General features: G+C 37.5%; 1 protein-coding gene across 1 annotated transcript in view; it reads right to left on the reverse strand.

Moving 5' to 3' along the window:
* Positions 1–19917, reverse strand: part of TMTC2 (transmembrane and tetratricopeptide repeat containing 2) — a gene marked incomplete at its 3' end in the record, with an annotated part of 45311 nt that overhangs the window by 21802 nt on the left and 3592 nt on the right. Inside the window, 1 exon segment of the mRNA XM_010179362.1 lies at positions 19892–19917. This exon segment is cut by the window's right edge and continues 10 nt beyond it. Coding sequence (XP_010177664.1) covers positions 19892–19917 — 26 coding nt within the window.

Here is a 19917-nt window from a genome sequence, read left to right on the forward strand (position 1 = left end):
AAGTAAGTGTGAAGTGTTCAGTGCAGGTTCCTAATGGATTGCACATCTGGCATAATGGGCAAACATGACCCGCATGAGGCTGCAAATCTGCAGGCCAGCAAGGAAGCCCGTACAGGTGGGAAAAGGGCACCTCATTAAAAGTATACCTTCACTGCACCAAACTAGCAGAGCTACAGTGCACAGTGAACTGCTGATGAGTACCTGCAAGACTTGCTAACAGAAACATGAAGATAGAGCTGGCTTTCTGCTCTACTACTGCTGCAGTATCCAGTGGAGCAGGTAGAGCACAAATGGGGAAACTTATCACTTAATAGCCTATATATCTGCTCCATAAACTACAGGTTCTATATGCAAATCACAACATTTCTCCAAATACTATCTTTACACTGCTGTCTTCACAACCATTGTAAATCACACAACTTGGCAGAACTGATTAGAGTCTGATAAAGTTAACATGCAGAAAAGAAGGGGAAGATTCACCACTTAAATTAACTGGCATTCCTCTTAAAGTCTTGAAGACTTAGTGTACTCTCATAAAGAGGCAGAGGAGAAAAGTCACTAAACATCTCTACCGATGGAGTTCAATTCATTATGTAAAATTACAAATTGAAAAGCTGTGATTTTATCACTAGACAAAGTGATTCTGAAATTCTTCTGCCAGGCTTCTTCCTGATGGAAATTCATCTTCAAAATTTTAAGAGTGGGTACTGCATGTATCTTTTTTCCTGATTCAGTCTTATTTGGAATGTTTATCAGTAAAAGAATCGCACAGACAAAAGAGATTGTCTTCCAGAATTGCTGATCTCTTAGAAACTTTATAAAACAACTCCATTCATACTTGAAACCTAAAACCACAAGGAAGAAGAATTTACACCATAAATACCATTTACAGACAATCCCATTCCTTTCTGTTTCTCACCTCTAAATCTCCTGAGCTATGCAACTGTACTACTTCCAAAAACATATCAATAAAGTTATAGAACACCTGCCCATAGAAATGAAGCTTTTTAGAGGATAGTTGCATATGGAAATAATGAAAACAGTCTACTATTATTATTCCTAGTCCACAGAAGAAGAATCTAGACAGGGAGAATAATGAACTTGTCTATGGTAATACAGGCTCGGTGGTAGAGCCTGCCAGTCCCCAAGATACCTAAAGCTCCTTACTCATCTTGCCACATCAGGAGTTTAATAGCTGCTGGTAGACATAATACATGGGGAACTATTTTAGCAAATATTAACTAATAGGAAAAAAAAAAAGGAGGGGGAATATCAGATTTGTTGGGACAAAATCTAGACTTTGAGGTGCTGCCCTGCGAGATAAACATTTTATTCTTTGTTCTGATACATTTCTGATATAACTAGTTACAAGAATAGTAATTGCATTATGTTGTCCCTTCCCAGTCACACTTCCTAGGTGAGACAAAATTTTCTATAACTATTGAAGAAAGAAAACAAAATGAAATATTTTTACTATATTAAAGCATTTAAGTAGTTACAGACAGTTTTTAAGAATCATTGTCTGCAACTACAACCATTTATTTCATTTTCAAAGCAAAAAAAACCCCCAAATATTCTTTGAAAACCCTGAAGTACTTTTAGAAAACCTATAAGGGATTGAGAACCTTAGTCTAGTAGCCAAATAAGACAGCATATATCAAATATTATGAAGGAGAGAAGAAAAAGAGGAAGAAAACAATTGCCAAGTATCTTCTTGGTAACATTTTTAAGCAGACTGGCAAATACAAAAGATTAAGTGATTCAGTGTCAAATAAAAGATGAAGTATTACACCTTGATAGTGATTAATAATATTAGAGAACCTAAAGAACATTTTGAATATCTACTGTAAATACCTAAAACTTTGGCCACAAGCTAGAGAATCTTTCAGCTAAATGATGAGCATTTCTCTTCATAATGTATTAAAATTGAATTTTTTTTGTACATGCATACCATCCAGACTCTCCTAAAAAAAAAATCCTACTACGCTATTTGTTTCTGAATATTTTGAATGAGGAAGGGTTTTTTATATTAGCTGATACCGTGCTACATCAGAATAGTTCTCATGTAAGTGACGAGGATGGAAAGAAAATTTTGTTGTGAATTCAGATGTTACCTTCCTGCTTCTGCCTGACAGCACCTGGGGAGTAGGAATACATATAAGTATTACATAAAAGTTAAAAGTTAAAAGCTTGTGTATTTCTGGAGGAGAAAGAGAGGACAAAAAATGTTTTAAGCCATCTTACGCACAATTAGCTTGCAAGCATTAGCACTAATGAAGCCTGCTTTCCAGTGCATACCCCATGACCATGCTCTTCATGCCTTATATGGTGCAATTTTTCAGAACCCAAAACATGTTGCTGCTGCTTGGGATTTTAGTTTCTAACAAGATGCTCCTCAGCTATTTTTCTCTCAGGGCAACTTGATGTCTCTTTTATGTATTCTGAGTCCAATTTTAATGAAGCTTGTAAGAGAACATTTGAGAACATTGTTCCTCTGACAAATTCCCTTCGCCTTGACTGATGGATGCTAAAGTAAATGAGTAGAAAGGTGGACAGAAATATCAAGCACGGTAACTAAGCTGTGTGTACCTTAAAATAAACCTACAATAAAACACCACTACTCGTTTCTGATAGAACACCGTCCTAAGATTGTCACCTTGCTAAAAACCTTTTGTGAACTAAAACCTGTTAATTTTATATCTATAATTTAAGAATATCAAACCTGATTTTTTTCACTTTCCAAAGAATCATACTTTATGCTCTGTGCTAAATTTTGACCTAGACAATTTATACATAGAAAGAAAAACAGCCACACAAAGAACCTGTAACTGGCAGACACGGGGTTTAATATATTTCTATTTCTCTGATTCACAACAAATTGTCTACTTCCAGTATTTGGCATCAGGTCTTTGTTTCTGATTTGGGTAAAGCAAGATCCAGAAAGTGGTGTCCCCTAAACAACACTGCTGAACGAGCCTATTCCCTTGGTTCCTGCAGAGCTCTACACCATGACTGTGACAGACACCCTGGTACCCCCTACAGCATCAGGCTGGCAAGATTTTAATGCCCTGGTTCATGCCTGGAACGCACTACTAGCAGTCATCTGTGTAGTTACCGATTAAACACTAAGACTGTCAGCTTAAGACTTACCTTTTTTCATTGGCTTTTTCCTAAGCCATCTCGGTGATGCAGATCTCAACAAGCTTTACTCTTGCTTAATAACCGAGAGGCACCCTGGGGTCTGAAGACTCCATTATAAATACACTGACTGATCAACTTCCATTAGGGATGTTACCTTCAGACTGACAAGTTTGGTTTTAAGTAGCATCATCCATAAAGTAGTTAATGAAACAGAAGGCAGGAGACTTAAAATGTATCACAACATTCACTAATTTGGATGAATATTTTCCCTTTTAAGTTTGATGGGTGGAAGAAGTGAGGAACCCCTGGTGCTTCACACACATTTTTATGACTATTTACTTGATGTGACAGCACAACCTTCTGAGAGGTTGGTGTTTTCCAGAAATATACAATAAAATGTTAAAATATGCTAAAAGCTCTTCAGCTTATCCCATGAACTCAAAATATCTGCTGTCATTCATACAACTAGGCTTTCTAATCAGTTGCTGTTTAACATTTATATAACAACAGATGACAATAAAAGGTAAGTTTGGTCAAATGCATTTTAAAATCCATCTTCATAATACAAATTTCTACTAGCCCTATAGAAAGACCGGCACACCACTCCATCTCGCTGGCAAAGTATCTCTTCAGCATGATTGATAGAGATGCACGGACAATCAGCAGGTCCTTCAGGTTCAGTGATTTTTTGCTACTTCATTTTCTTGCTGGAATAATAAGGATTATGCATTTAGCTATGGCTCTGAAATTTTCACCTTTAGGTTATCATTGATCACACTAAAACAACAATAAACAGTTGTGTCCTTGGGACACTGCAGAGCTCACATGAGAGTAATTGTGTATGGATTTACTAAAAGAAAGACACCACCCAAAGTTCCTTTACACAGCTGGCCTTTCTTCAAACAAGTCCACTGCATTAACGAGCATTTTTTCAAACAAATTTTCATATCCACATTTCTAATCCATTTTTGGTAGTAGTTCCTTAATGGTTACATATATCCACATAAATTACAGGACTGTAAACCCTCTCTAATTCAATCCCAATGGCACTCTTCTGAAATAACAGCTAATAGCACAAGTTGGCAAATAGTTTGAAATGGTAAGCGGAAGACAGGAAGGGCAAAGCCGCATCCCAACTTTAGGTATGGTAATTCATTCTTTTACCTGAGTGAACATCTGTGATCATTACTTTTAGATTATCATCTCTTACAAGCAAATTCACTCTAATCTCTTAAAGTCACTTTGAAATTTCACATCATTAAGTTTAGGTCTTCCCTTCCAGTTCCAAATGTATACTTGAGAATAACAGAGCACCTATTAAAGAAACACTTGGCAACATAAAATTCGTAGCAGATGGGTAAGGCGCAGAGAGGCACAGAGGTTGAGTTCAGTAGGCCAAAACCAAAAAAAGCATGCTTTGCAGATCCTCTGTTGTAATAAAAGGACAACATACATAAAATAGATACTTCTTAGTCATCTGGAAATGTTTCAAATGACCTCAAAAGATTACCTCTGTTAGCTTGAGAGCTGCCATTTGTGTAATCTCCTTTCACTTGTTGTGTTCTTCAGTCCTTTAATTTAAAAATCCTCTACAAATTTCCTTAGTGCATTATGAGGGGCTCTTATAAAATATTTACAAAGACATAGAATAATACAGACCCAAATATAAGCCTCTTACATCCCATTTATTTGTGACAGTCATTTATCCCCAAGGCTTGTCTGTCAGCTACCCAGGTTTTCCTCCATGTGGTAACAGTCTTAACAAAAGCTAGTATGAATTATTTTTAAAGCAAAATTGAGATGGATAAGAAATATCCTAGATGTGCAGGATTCGAAATTCAGACAACAAAATTTTGAAACTACTGGAAAGAATGTGTGTATTTTTTAACTGAATCTTGCAAATTTAAAAATTTAGAATTTCCACGTAAGATTAACCACCATACCTTCAGAAGTTTACTACTGACACAGTGCATGATCTACCTACTAAACGAATGCATAACAAAACACAAATGTACACACATTCCTCTCTGTACACTATGACTTCTGAGTGGGAAACTAACACATTAAAGCCTAAGCTCTAATTTAAACTATGAACTCAAGATTCAATGACATTATGAAGTAATATTTTTTGTATTACATTCTATTCTCTTCATCATCTTGTTTTACTTTACGATCTTTCTAAACAAAAAAAACAGGATTAAATTCATGTATGATGTTGTTTGTTTCCCAGCTGCTCAAATGGGGTTGTTATTCTTAGAAAATTATTTTAGTGACAAACTTTGCATCTTGGCTTTGTGTGTGGGGTTATGTTTTTTGTTTGCTTTGGGGTTTTGTTGTTTTCAGCCCTCCTCATTGTGTCTAATGAAGTTCTTCCCTTGCTCTGTTGCTAACAGTCTCTCTCCCTTCATTCTATTTGGCAACCATTAAATCATTCTGGTTTTCACTGCCCTTGCGTTTTTCAAAATTTTGACTTTTGCACCAAGCATTTCTTCATCCAAATAATTCTTTGTGCATGCTTTGAAAAACATCACAGCTTTTTAGAGATGGGGATAAACCTTAAGAACCAAATCTAACCTCCCTGATTAAGACATATGTACAATAATCCCACACTCGGGTATCAACGAAATCTTCTAGTAGAACAGTAATCCTTGAAAGTCCATTGCTGCTGTTAACTTCAAATGGAAAGTCCTTAGTGTCCAGTGAGGCCTCAGTTTTCTAATGTGCAAACTGATTAACCAGACATGAGTTACTGCCATAGCTGCATTAACATTTCCTATCTGAAGTAGTTATGGGTAAATATTGAGCATTTATTTACCTGTACTACCCACCACCAAATATTTTACCATCCTAAGGACACAACAGTTTCCAAAAAAATGAAATATTTTCTTTCAGTATGTTAGGGAAAAGCTACCCAAAACATAGTTATCTCTCCCTTTTCTGCTGTTTCTCCAGTAACTTGAAAAATATCAAGATAATTTTGTTGCAGATGGACTTTGAAAACCATGCATTATCTTGTCAGAAAACAAAAAGCCTTTTTATCAATGCTTTTACAGTTTAGATCTTGTTTAACCAGCCTCCCATTTCTGGAGAAATATCTCTAGATACTCCCTCTTCGAGCCCAGGCATTTGTGGTTTACACACCAAGAAAATAAGGTCAAATATCAACCAAAGCAAAATTTGTGAAGTAAATCTTGACTAAGAATTTGCATGATAGAGTAAATTAGTTTGTTCATTCAAAAAAAAGTTAAGCATTAGTCACACCAGAACTAGATTTCAAACTATTTTCACAGCTACATTACTATTTCCCACATACAAGTAAAGTTGAGTTGCACCCATGATGGTTTATGCATATCATAAAAGCAGCTTCTATCAGACCATCAAATATCTCAAGGTAGAAAAAACAACAACAACTTGAACATGAAACCCTGCTTCAGGGTTCAATAAGATCTGAGCACGTGGCCTTCACACTTAAGGACAGCAGACAGAATAAGGATATAGCATTCAAGCGCAGAATTGCTGAAGTTATGATAATGTTAACTGGATATTTACACTTAATTAAGCTTTCACAAGGAGTCTGTATTTCTGCAAACAGCCTATAGAATTCACAATTGCCTGTACCAGCCAGCTAATGGCAGAATATATCAGCTTACCAAAACACTAAGTATAGAAACCATGATGTACTTAGACTTCCACAGCTGACATTATCAGCAGGGGAAAAAAATGGAAAAGAAAATACTTATTTCCTTTAATGCACAGTTAATTGAGTTTTCTGGAAGGATTCAACAAAAACTTACGCTACGTTATGATTCAAGATGCAAACACACATTATTTTAAAAAGCAGTCCTCGAATTTTTAGTATGAAAGTTTCTGAGCCATTTTGCTACACCTCTTTGTGTTGACGGGCTTAGAAGAAGTCTGCTGATGAAGAGCAGCACGGCTTTGGGACTCACAAAGTCTGCAGTGAGTTTTTAGGTATGTACGTTTGGAGTTTTTTAAATACCTTTTTTTTCAAATAAATCTAAATATTTCGTATTGTTTGTGTATCACAGTAACGTAACATTTAATCAAAATACCGTAACTAAGTCTAGAGGATGAAACAGCAAAGCAGACCATCTGACAGACAGACAGACTTAAAAAGCTCCCCTTGAGGGTTTGAAGCTGTCTGCTACAACTACAAGTAAAACAAGTAACTGTATTAAAAAATGAATTTATTACCCCAGTGAGGCAGTATGTTGGTTGCTAACCACCAAGTGCCACAGAGTGCAAGGTCATGTATCAAATAAGATTTTAGAGAATTTCACTTTTCATTAGTCTGCCAAAACTTATAAGAAAACATACAAACACTGCTTACAGTAATGACAGAGGACAGGTGCTGCATCCTCTGGCTGATAAGAACAGCTCTGCTGATTAATATAAGAACAGTCAGCCTGTATAGATCCCCAAATTTTGGCTTCCATGTCATACACTCAGCTTTTCAATCTACTCCTCATTTTTTGTCTTCATCACTCATTTCCCCTTTTCTTCCTTACACTTTAGGCAGCTGGTCCAGAGCGTTGGACTTCAGCAGGCACTGAAATTCTTTCATTCAAATACAGAGGTGGGGGTGGAGCTTTCGTTAGGATTGGTGTAGACCTGAAGCTAAAAACACGGAGCATTATGGACTATGCCAAAGAGCACTGTCTTCATTAATAAATGTACTAAATCACTGCTGCTTCAGAATGCAGGTATCATTTCAGACTGGATTTATTTCTAGTGGGAAACCAGGCTATAACTGAAAGAGATCTATGCCACGTAGCTATTACATGAATATATCACTTCCGTACTGGATGTAGATTTTCAGTCACAAATATGAATAAGGCAGATATCAGTGAAAAAGCTACACTGACAGCTGTATCTTCATTATTTCACCTGATGATGGCAGGGGTTATTATCAGATTATCAGAGCACAGAGGAACCATCTGTGTACTGCAGAGCTTTGGAGACCAACCTGAGAGAGCAAGGACACATCAGCCTTTTTGCTACCGTGCACAGATTGCTGACAACACACTGTATCGTGAGCAGGGCAGTGCCAAGGTAGAAACAGCAATTTGCAAGGGTCTAGAGCTAATACAGCACCACTTATGTCATGGTCTCCAATGAACTGAAAACAATTTTTTAAACTGAAAGATGATGGATTTAAAAGAGGCATGTTTTTTAAAGTTGCATTTAGAAACTGCACGTCTACAAAATACAACAACAGAGAGCTACCAAAACAATAATTAAAATATGAACACAGGATAATTGCCTGGTGTTGGTTTTTGGTTTTTCTCCATTTGGGTTACATATAATATCTAAATTGTAACTGCAGGTAAACAGCAAGACTGTTTATAGAGACCAAGTAATCTACCACAACTGCAGTCAGCTCACAGTTTTGTTCTGTAGCACCCTAACATCAAGTAAGAAGCACAATTTTCATCATGTGAGGAATTTTTCTTCCCCTTTTTCAAACTTTAGGATTACCCTGAAAAGATTTACGCTACAGATTTCCAAACCAGAAAGAAAATTAAGAGTTTCTAAAGCTAATGTTTAGCTCTGGATTATTAACACTTCATTCTGATTTTGGAAGGCCTGAGATGATGACGGTGTCAAGTTATTTTGACCACAGTGTGTCCTGCTAAAAACGGTCTTATGAATACTCAGGTCAAACGATGAGTGGTATACATGTATCTGCCTGGCCTGCTTCGAATTTTGTGCACAAATACCAATCTAGTATCAGGCAGCCAAGGAACTGAGCTACTTACCCTGCCTTTAGACCATTTCTGCAGTCTGTGCCAATTTCCCTTGAGCTACCCAGCTTGGATACTTTCACATTTTACCATTACCACTGCCTGCACAGGTATGGTACAAATCTAACCTGAGATAAGGGTTTCTTACTCCTAAGATCTAAGGTGCAGTGGTTTCCTTCTGTTTTGAGGGTTAATTTTATTTTGGTTTTGTTTGGGATTTGTGTTTGATTGTGTTGGGATGGCTTGGGATTTTTTAGCTTGTATCAGAGTTTTTTTGTTTGGTTTTTTTGGTTGGGTTTTGGTTGGGTTTTTTTTCCGCATGAGAGGTACATATGTACATGAATCAGTAAAACATCACAGAAGGTGCAAAGAAAGCAAGGTAAAAATACCCATTATGCAAGTAACTTCCCCCTGAATAAGATGCATGAGGGACCTCTACAATGCCAGCTGAAAGGGATTTAGAACTAGGATAAAGATACACAGTTTGATACTTTTTGTTCTGGAAGAAATTATACTTGGGATTTTCTTTGTAAATAAACAGGACTGCATAATGGTACCAGGTATTTTTTTAATCCGTACTCTTAACTAGAATTATCAACAAAAAGTCAAGTTCTTTGTTAGTAACTCAGGTCAGAAGAAGTAAAACCATGTAATGGTTTAAACAAAAAGCAAAAGCGAGAAAAAAAAATCACTGTACAAAATTGCTAATGATGACTTTCCACAGATTTCAAATTACAAGAACTCAAAAATACTATATATAAAGTAATCCAAAGAAGCAAGAACTAAAGTTAAAAAAATTGGCATTGCTTCTATTTTAAAACTCAAGAGAGCTACTTTGTGACAGTGTTTTGCCACTTCTAATAATGTCTCTTAAGGGGAAAAGTCTCCAAGTAAGAGATAGAACTACAATAAATGTATATTTTAAAAATAAACTGTAATGTCACAATCCCTACTAAATAAACACTGCTGCTCATGCAAGCTTCACTGTATTCTGCAGCAGTACGAGCTGCCCAGGACACTTTTAAAACATGCAGACTAAAAACATGCAAAAAATTTATCCATAACCCCCAAAGTCCTGTTTTCTGAGAGAGAAAGAATTTACAGAGACTCAATACAATTCTACCCTCTCTTTTCCCTTGTTTCCTCATTGCCTTTATTAACTCAATATGCCCCTGCACTCACTTTAAAGACTTCATTGCTATGGTAATTTATTTCCATATTTTATTGTCAAGGAGAAAACCAAGATTTTGGTGATTAAATGCTACAGAAGCTCTGACTTTTGCACAACCCAATGAAATCTACAGCCTTAGAAGTAATCTGTGTATGTGTCTGAAGGTCTTATCATTCTGATCATAAAAAGGTACATCTGTTCTACCTGGTATTAAAGAGCACAAATTCCCTTTCCCTTCCCCCAAAAGCTTCTGGATAATTTTAACATAACTTCCTCGTGTGCATTTTCAGTTAGTTTCCTAGAAACTTATGAACAAAAAATATTTTGTTACTCCCTCCTACCTGCAGCATCAAGGGATTCTTCTCTTTTCTAAGAGACACTCAAGGTTAGTGAGGCTAGAAATTTACCTCCTAACAACTGACTCATAAAATCAGCTACAGGATTGCAAGCCTGAGTTCCTTTCCTCTCCATACCTCATCTACATTGCAGCTGGAAAAAGAAATACAGGCATATGTACAAAATATCGTACAGCTCCTCCAGTAAATATGCCAGAAAATATTTGCTGCCTTCTATCACAACTGGCTGTTTCCACTGTAAATCTCATACACTTGTATTTTCCCCCTTTTTAATATCGTAACTGTCTACAAAGTTTAATGTTTCGGATCAGTCAGCTTGGAAAAAGCGTGCACGTAATCATTAAATCATTACAACTTATATAAAAATGAGCATAAGGCAGGAAATCCAAAATTCAACCTGATACCAAGAGAAAAGCCTCTCTCATGGCTCAAGGCTCGCCTATATTCCTGTTCCTTCAAAACACATCCTCTCAGGTCTGGAATCAGAGCTCATGCTCACGTACCAGGAATGGCTCTCTCTCCTGGGTAGGACTCCGGGAAGACGAGTGTCTTTGAGGATACAGCTCTATTGAATAGACTCGGGCAATGCTTTCCGAGCACTACAGTTCTGAAACTTGGGTGACTACAAAAAACCAGGAGCCTGATCTTCACACACTCTCAGCAGTGTTATCTTTCCCAAAGGTGCTGTAATGCACTGCTGGGGTCAGAATTCGGAGCATCCAGAAGCTGCACCTGCTCCCCTGTCTCTTTGATTCTGACCGGGGACACACTTACAGGTTTTTCTCTACTGACACTTAGTGTGTGCCCTGACTGCTGGGAGCAGCCAGTCTAGCTTGCTTTTTAGCTCTGATCGACCAAGCGCAATGGCTTCATTCAGTAAAGCTCACCAGGAGCTCTAAGCATTCAGCGCTTCAACAAATCAGGACACTCTGGTGCCTAAACATGACATTAGGAGGCTAATGTAAAGTACTCATGATGGAACATTTGGATGCAAGGCGCATCTGCAGTCTTTCTGTCTGCCATTTAACAAACACAAGGGATACATACTTGATGAATACAACCATGAATGTATGCATTTTAACCAAGACGTCAAAATACATTTAAGCATAACTCCTGAAGCAAATCTACACGAAAAGAATTACACCAGAACACATTTAACTCATTACGACACCACTTAGCTTTAGCACTGTATGTTGTTTTTCCCAGTTTGTGGCCTATTAATACCCAGACAACTGACTCATGGGAGAAGCAGAGCTAGAGGGAAAAGAGACATGGTTTTCCATCTCATGAACAAATGAAAACTGAAGATGGGCCAAAGGTGCATATATTTCTTATCTCTCAAAGTTCACAGGTACCTAAACCCCTTAACCCAGCATAGAATACTTAATACATCAACCACCCCTACCAGAAAGCAGGAAATTGAACTGTTTTTTAATACTGATATTTGAAACAGGAAAATTGCCTGGTGTGAGAAAAACAGTTTTACAAAGCTTCTTCCATTAGGGAGCTAAAGTAATCACTAAGATGAAGAAAAAAACACCACCTGCAAATATTCCTAATGTTCTGAAACACAGTTGTTACACACTATGGTGAGTTTGCTGCTTTCACTTGATTCATTAAATATTTTGAAAACAAACTGGGAAGTAGCAAGCCCACCAATACCTTGCAATTAAACAGCACCATGAAAACGTCACGCTGTTCTTGATATTAGTAATTGGCACGTAACCTCAGAGTGAAAAATGAGTGCTAATACCAACTGTGCAAAGCCCCTGGAAGCTTTCTCACCCTCTGCCTCAAAAGAGTTCCCTTTCAAGCCAGGGGGAAGAATGGAAGAACACAGCTTACTTTGCATGCTATCATGCAATATTAATCATAGGCAAGACTGAAGACAGTGACAACCCTTCTCTAGCAAAGTAACCTCTCTGTTAAACTGTGTATTCACAATCTCTGCAAATATGAAAAGGCTTCTCTTTTATTCATTTACTTACTCATTTATTAAAGAAGCCTTTACCTTTTCCATCTTTCCAGAGATAAATTCTAAACTATAATCTCCAAAATACTATTGTAGACTTCAAGTGGGTAGGCAAAAGTAGTGCAGATTTTGGTAGCAATTCCAAGACAGACATTACAGATTTAATATTAAACCATAATCCATTTTAAGCCAGTGATTTCAGTCAGATATCTTACGATTCCTCATTTAAAAAAATACAACATTTGCTAAATTTGCCTTAGGATGCTGTATTTCTGCCAAGTGATCTGTTTCAGTGGTTTAAATCAACCCATGAAAATATTTTCAGGAAACAACAGCTATTTATACATATTGATGTCCAACTCAGTACCACTCCACTGACATCACAGGGACCTGCAGGAGATCAGTATCTTTGAGAGGAGATAGCGGAGAGGCTATCTTGCTTTTCTTATTTCAGGATCAAAAGGAAAAGCAGCAAGGAGCTGTGGGAACTACAGGAAACAGCAGTAATAGCTACTTGAAATTGTCAAGAAAGAAGTAAATTGCAAAAAGCTTCTTTTATCTAGGAAATATCTGCTGGAGCGAGGGGGAGAGATGGTCAAGACTGTACAGGCCTCACGCTGCCGCCATCCAGCAGAGAGAAGTGAAAAGCACCGGGCTGGCTCATCTGCAAATATGAGCAATGTATGCACAGACACATTCGTCTCCGAATCTCCACGATTTTGTACAGGCTTCAAGCCACCAAAAAAATTAAGCCCCAGCTGACCACCGCAGAATGAGATATCACAGCTAAGGAGCAACGATTGTATGCTTTCGCATTTCTGTAACAAACTGGGCCCCAGCTGGAAATGGAGCTATTGCACAGCTCTTGCAATGCAAAAGATCAGGCAGCACACAAACGCAACATTTAACAGCTTAGTGCACTTGAATATGCTGCTCTTGTTAGACAAAATGAACCTGCGAGAGGTCAGGTCATGTTTTGAAGCTGTAAGTTATATTTACTATTTTTAACTGAGACAAAAGTAGCCTCAAGGAAAAGTATGTTTACTTAATATCTGATTCCAAGGATGAAGTCTGTCCTGCGAGGGAGATCTGCTGCCCTACTAGTCTAAACACCGCATTTCATAGACATGGGACTAAAGCTGGACCATACCCATGCAAGTGTTTGAGAGAAATAACTTACAAAACAATAGCTTACCCATCAGATCTGCCAAAATCCAAGCCCATGGGTAAGTTCAATCATAATAAAATTCCTCTGATTGTAGCAAATAAGCAGAAAATAAACGATCAAGCTAGATTTTAAAGAGCGATAAAACATTGCTACAAAATGGCATGACTTGCAGCTGGAGAAGACGTGAAAACCAGCAAGACCGACTACTGCATTGCTAAGGCTTTAGGGTTCCTCAAAAGAGAGGGATAAAACTGCAAATGTAAATCAAGAGGAGCATTTTACTTTGAAATTGCTTTCCAGAACGTATTTCTAAAAGTTGCAACTTCAAAGAGTAAAGAATGCAAAACATGGCTTATTTCAAGTTTAGAGTGTTCTCAAAAATCAGTAGCTTTATCTAATATGCAGCCAGTCTTATTTTGAGCAGGAATCATACACATCACTCATAACTAAGGCTGTTCCAAGACCATAAAAGAAAGCAGTGTTTTATAAAACTTGGGTTGGTGGTTGACCATGTCGTCCATGGAGGCCCCAGGTTTACATCATTACCTTAAATAAAATAAAGGCCTCCAATAACATTGTTTTTTACAAAACCAATACTGTTATAATAGCACAGAAGGTTGGATAATGCAGCCTGCAATCCAATTTGTGGTTCATATTAAGCAATAGATACCAATAACTAATTCCACATGTGAGACAGACCTCCCGGTGGGAGATTTTAATCAAATAAGTGATGGGAAAAGAGAAGTTTCCTTATTTTAGTATAACAAACCCCCTATACTAACAATATGTTGATCTGGTAAAACGTTACCGTACTCTTGCAGTGGAACATTAGTAGAACATACATCTGGTTTAGTTATTTCTGTAAGGCAGTTTGTACACATACACCACAGAGCAATAAATATTTTATCATTACTCTTATATTAAAAATGAGCTTTAAATGTATTCGCCCCATCTTTTTAACTGCTAATGTTGTCCAGCTCCATTCCCACTTAAAAAAATTAAAAAAGGGGGAGCAGCAGAGTAGGGTTTCTATTAGCTTTGTACTAATTGGACAGAAGAGTGTACTGCAATGTTGATTAATGGTTCTCCTCTCAAGCTGGAGGTTGCAAGTACAAAAGAATTAGGCTCTGAATTTGCATAGTTTCTATAATTATGAACTTGATCACAGGGGTATTCATGTTCCCTCCTCCCATCCCTATGCTTTTGGTGATTTAACTTGCTCAAGTCTGGATGCTGACAGGTACAGTCATCCGATACCTCTGACCCGACAGCTCAAACAATCTGCATACCTGCTACGCAGCTTACACTGGAAATGACTCAAGGGCTAGAATGCTGAAAATTCAAACAAAAGCCTAATTTTCTTTCATAAGGAATTTCTTTGCCCTCGTAGAGCACCACTTCTGGCTTTTTTTAATTGCTCTCATTTCAGACAACTCATTTACAACTGCAATAAATACACTTCCATCAAAATCTGCTGACTTTAAGACAGTGAAAACATTCTTGTCAGTGCGTGCTTCGAAAGCCAGTCAGACAGAATAAAACAGAGCTAACCAAATGAAACAGGGTCCAGAGCAACAACTTTGCCAGCCAGAGTGAGAGCATCACAGGCAGACGGGAATACAAGACTTGGCAAAAGGAAAAAAATCAGCAGCCAAGTTCTACTGAATAACCAGTACCCAGATGACAGGGAAATAAGCTGGACAGTTTAATAAGTAGCTACGATATACATTTTTAAAGTGCATTAAGAATAGTTTCTAAATAAGGGGTAATATTCATCTGCTCTGCTGGTGGTCCTGCTCTGCAGCTGCCTTGTTCAGAAGCCAAACCAGTCTACTCAAATTGCACTGGGATTTTGTCATGTAGTTGATGTGACAAATCAGGACCAACATGATAATAGGTGTGAGCCCAGTATATGGCTACTGGTCTTGTGTAGCAGCCACCATTCTGTATTTATTGGACGCTTGGCCCAAAGATAATAACAAAAATGGAAAAAAACCAAGCTTGTCACCCCAGTGCTATCTCTTACCATCTGCTAGAGCATTTTTAAAGCTGCTCTTACCAGTTCATCCTTCACTGACCATTCTGAAGAAGGTCAGTGGTTTCACTATTCTTTAAACATAATTAATCACATCTCAGTTTCCCCAGTGGTATATTCTGAAAAAAGCTTAAAGAAGCCAAAAGCCATAATTTGGCAGCAAGCCAGCCCAGGTCCTAAACCACTCACCCCCCCAAATCCCTTGCTCCCCATTCTTTGTTTCAGCCTCCGCACCTCAGCTTTTCTCCCAGTATTTGTAAGTACAGCTGTTTGTAGGGCCGTGATGAGGACAGGATAGAACTGAATTGATTCAGGTTTAAACTAACTCCTAAAGATATATCTGGGATATTTATGGGGTGAGGGGTTTAAGGGTTATATTTTACCTGGATTTCCTCTCAATTCCAGTTTGCAGGTGTGTCAGCTCAGCTGGACAGAGTTTAGTTTAAGGTTAGCTGGATTGAAAGGGGCAGTTCATTTCTACCACTGCATTACAAAGCGTTCAGTTTCATATCATTACTGCTTGCTTATTTAGTACAGATTTGAGCTAACCATCTCTTAAAATTATTTTCCTTTCTTCCTTGGCTCCATTCTACACTTTTCCCCTCCAATGCACTACAAAAGACCATAACTTTTTCCCAGACTGCCCTTTTTGATGCCTTCCCACCCCCCCCCTTTCTCCTGCAGTTGCCCTCCCCCAGTATTCACAATGGGAAAACACAAAGTAGAAATTCCAGAACAGGTAAATGGACACAATTCTTTCTAATTGCTCAGGCATTCTAATAAAGAGTTCTCTGTGGAGATGGGGTTTTGTCTGGGGGGAGGTTTTTTGTTTTGGTGTAAACCATACTCCAGTTTCTGAAATGCTCAAGCCAGTTGGATAACACAGGATGACTCATCTGTAGATGGCTACTTTGGTCTCATGCAGTTTGCAATGCAGGAATGTCTTTTCAAGCAAGAAGTGTAGGCAACAACATTGAAGAAAAAAAACCTAAAACCCTTAATCCAAAAGTTGATTTTGTTTGCTTAAGGAGATGTTACAGTTTGTTCGAGGAAGAAAAAATTTGTCAGTTCTTACTAGGGACACATTTTATACAAGGCCAAAGTAGCTGCAAGAAAAAAGCTGTTGTTCTCAAAGAGATCCAGAATTGAAAGCTTTCTTTCATTTTATCTGTGCTTTAATTCCACATAATGCAAAAAATAATTGCGTGGCGACACACTTTGGGGGTTTTATTTTGATTACTTTAAATACAAAACTTAAAAAACAAAAACACTTGTCTCTATCATTGTATGTATAAACACACAGAAACAATCTGAACCCAAAGTTTTTAGTAAGAAAACTTATCTCCGCTCTTATTTCAGAAGAAGCAGGTTATCACTGTAAAATGTAAATCTTACAGTGTAATCATCTTAAATTATTTGAAAATAAATCTAAAAAGTAATCTCAAATCAACAGGAGAGCGTCTAACTTCCCTCCACGGTCAGGACTTGCCAAGTATTGGTCAGACATGCTACAACCCAAATCCAAATTTCTCAACTCCTTGTGCATTGGTCATTCTCAAACTATCCACTGGTATCAACTAAACAGAATCGTACAAACACAACTTCCAGTCTTCAGCTGGAGACAGTCTCACTAAACTGAGCACTCTCTAAACAGTATTTCATGTGAAATGGTAAAACTCGAAAACCAAAGGAAACAAACACAGTGAGAAAGTGCTTCAGAAAATACTGACTGAAAAGAAGGTAATGCACTAGAATAATTTTCAGTATCTTTTTTATCTAAATAGTAATGTTTTTATTGCCTTAAAATACTTTATCATACAGTGTGAAGCTTTCCAGAAGATGGAACCATTTGCTTTAATTTGCTTTTAAAGTGCTACTTTACTTCTTCTTTGAGACACCTGTTTTTATTTATTTTGAATTTACAGTCATTATCCTTACAAAAGGCTTGTATTTCACTCCTTTACTTCCCATGGAGTGCTTGGCAACAGGAAACTGCAATGCTAAAGGTAGAGGCCATGCAAAGTTGGAGTACAAAAGAGTATACAGACAAGTACTCGAAACACTTCTCATAACAGGTCAGGTCAACGATGACATTCCTGGCATCCCAAGCCCTGCAAGATGCTGTGTTCTTACAAAAATTTATCTAATTTGTGAATGGATTTCGTAAAACTCAAACAAAAAAAGGAGCCTTTCTGAAGTTATTTTACAGCTGAAGCTCCCAGCTGAGCTCCTCATCACAGAAAACGAATAAACAGAGGCTCCCTACTACTGAGGTAAAACTTGGTCAGCAGTGCTCAGCCAGAACAGATGTACAAGGAAATGCAGGCTAGTAATTTAGTGAATTAGGAAATGCATTTCTGGCAGATTAAGCAAAATATTCATATTTTTAGTCACTGTGGTTTCTCCTCATTAAATTCCCTGCAGCTAAAATCTAATCTCCATAGAGGTTCATAATCTACAAAGCACAGAATTATTATATTTATCATTACAGATAGAAAAAAAAAATTGAGACATTGACACTAGTTCACTGCCCAAGACAAGTCTGACGCTGGGTGAAGAAAAACCACACAAGCCAAGCGTCCAAATGTAGAGCACCACACCTAGGAAGAGAGGCCTTGTGTTCAAATAGTAAGGATGTGGAAGCTTGGATTTTACCAGTGTCACTTAGGTCTCTTCTGGACCAATTTTTCCCTGGCCCTGAAGCAGAAAAGGGAGGAAAAAGGGAAGAAAAAGCTTTTCTCCATGAAAAGTTCATCAGAAATGTCTGCTAAGGTTTTTGTTTTGAGTAATTAGTGTTCTGTAATAAAAAACTTCCTAGCTCTATGACTGTATCTTGGTCATTGCAGGCTGCAATGAGGAAAGACTGTGAGGAACACTAGTTTAGATCTGGTGTGAAGTCACACACAAAATGTTCAGAATTTTGTAAGTGCCGTATGAATGTTTTTACCACTATTTGATTCTGTACAATAGGCAAACACTTGAGTCATGAACCAAACTCCTTGTAACACTCTACAAAATCTTATCCTGTATCTTTGAGAATAAAGCTTGCTGTTACAAATGCACATTTTGAACAGAACTTAGTTTACTCCTTGTTTCCACTCAGCAGCAGCTGCACAGTGCAACATACAGTATTTGGCTACTGACAGAGTTCTTATGTACTCCAATAGACATGAGTGAAAAATAAATAAATAAATATTCTTTTCAGTTTTGTCAGAAAAGAGCATGATAACTAAGTCAACATGTCACAGCAGTTTAAGAGGGAACTATAAGAGACTACTTGTTTTTTGACCCTACTTTCCTGTATACTATATATATTCTATACAAGCAGAAATCATAACTTCTTTCTAATAAATCTACAATTCCTTTGCAATTCACTTGAGTGAGAAATCAAAATTTAAAAATTGTTATGTTTGAGAGAGACTGCAAAGACAAATTTTGGTTTATCTCTTTTCTTGATTACGTCTCATTGAAAAATGTGACAATACATGTCCCTGTGAAACATTTTTCCTTTTTTAAGTATTTTTCTGAAAGAAAGCCATTTCACTGAAATTAAATTATATATACCCAGCTTACTCATTTGTACAGCAACTGATGTAAATGAGTCTTGATTTTGGCTAGTGTTTCTGGGTACCGCTAAGATACATGCGGCTTTGGGAAAGGGAAGTTAGGAGGTTTTGGTGGGCTTGATTTTTTGGTGGTTTTTTTTGCTTGTTTTACTTGTTAGTTCTTGAGCAAGAAGTTAAAAAATGAGAAATATTTATTTTGTTAAGGCAATAATGCATTTGAGTCATAGCTCCTACTAAGGGGAGAAAAAAATACACGCCAAAGCACCCAGGTCCTGTGCATCTCTTAAACTAGAACAATAATAGCTCCATCATTGCCTCAGGGAGTCTGTAGATGATATCAACTGCTGCACTTGCACGCCTGAACAAACTAAGCTGAGTTTGCAAGATACAAGAGGATAAGAGCATGAATGAATTCTTTGCAAAAGGCAGGCACATATCCAGTGCTTGACAGCAAACAGAAGGAGGAGGGACCTGCTGGAAGCAAGGAAAGTAACTGGAAAAAAAAATCCATGCCCCTCATCAAGTAATAGCAATGGATAATAACACATTGTTTAAAAAAAATGTAAAACGCCCATAGTAAACTCCTTTAAATGTTTTTTCAGCATTAGACATCTGTCCTTATTGTGGGGAGTTGACTAATCTACTACAAATTGTGTACTTGAAAACACATTTAGCACCTGTTTAACAGTGAAATAGCTTACGGGAATGAAGACTCACCTTGTATAAAGCAGGAATGATCTGAT

The sequence above is a fragment of the Mesitornis unicolor genome, unplaced genomic scaffold, assembly GCF_000695765.1.
Source record: "Mesitornis unicolor isolate BGI_N332 unplaced genomic scaffold, ASM69576v1 scaffold50172, whole genome shotgun sequence".
Lineage (NCBI taxonomy): Eukaryota > Metazoa > Chordata > Aves > Mesitornithiformes > Mesitornithidae > Mesitornis > Mesitornis unicolor.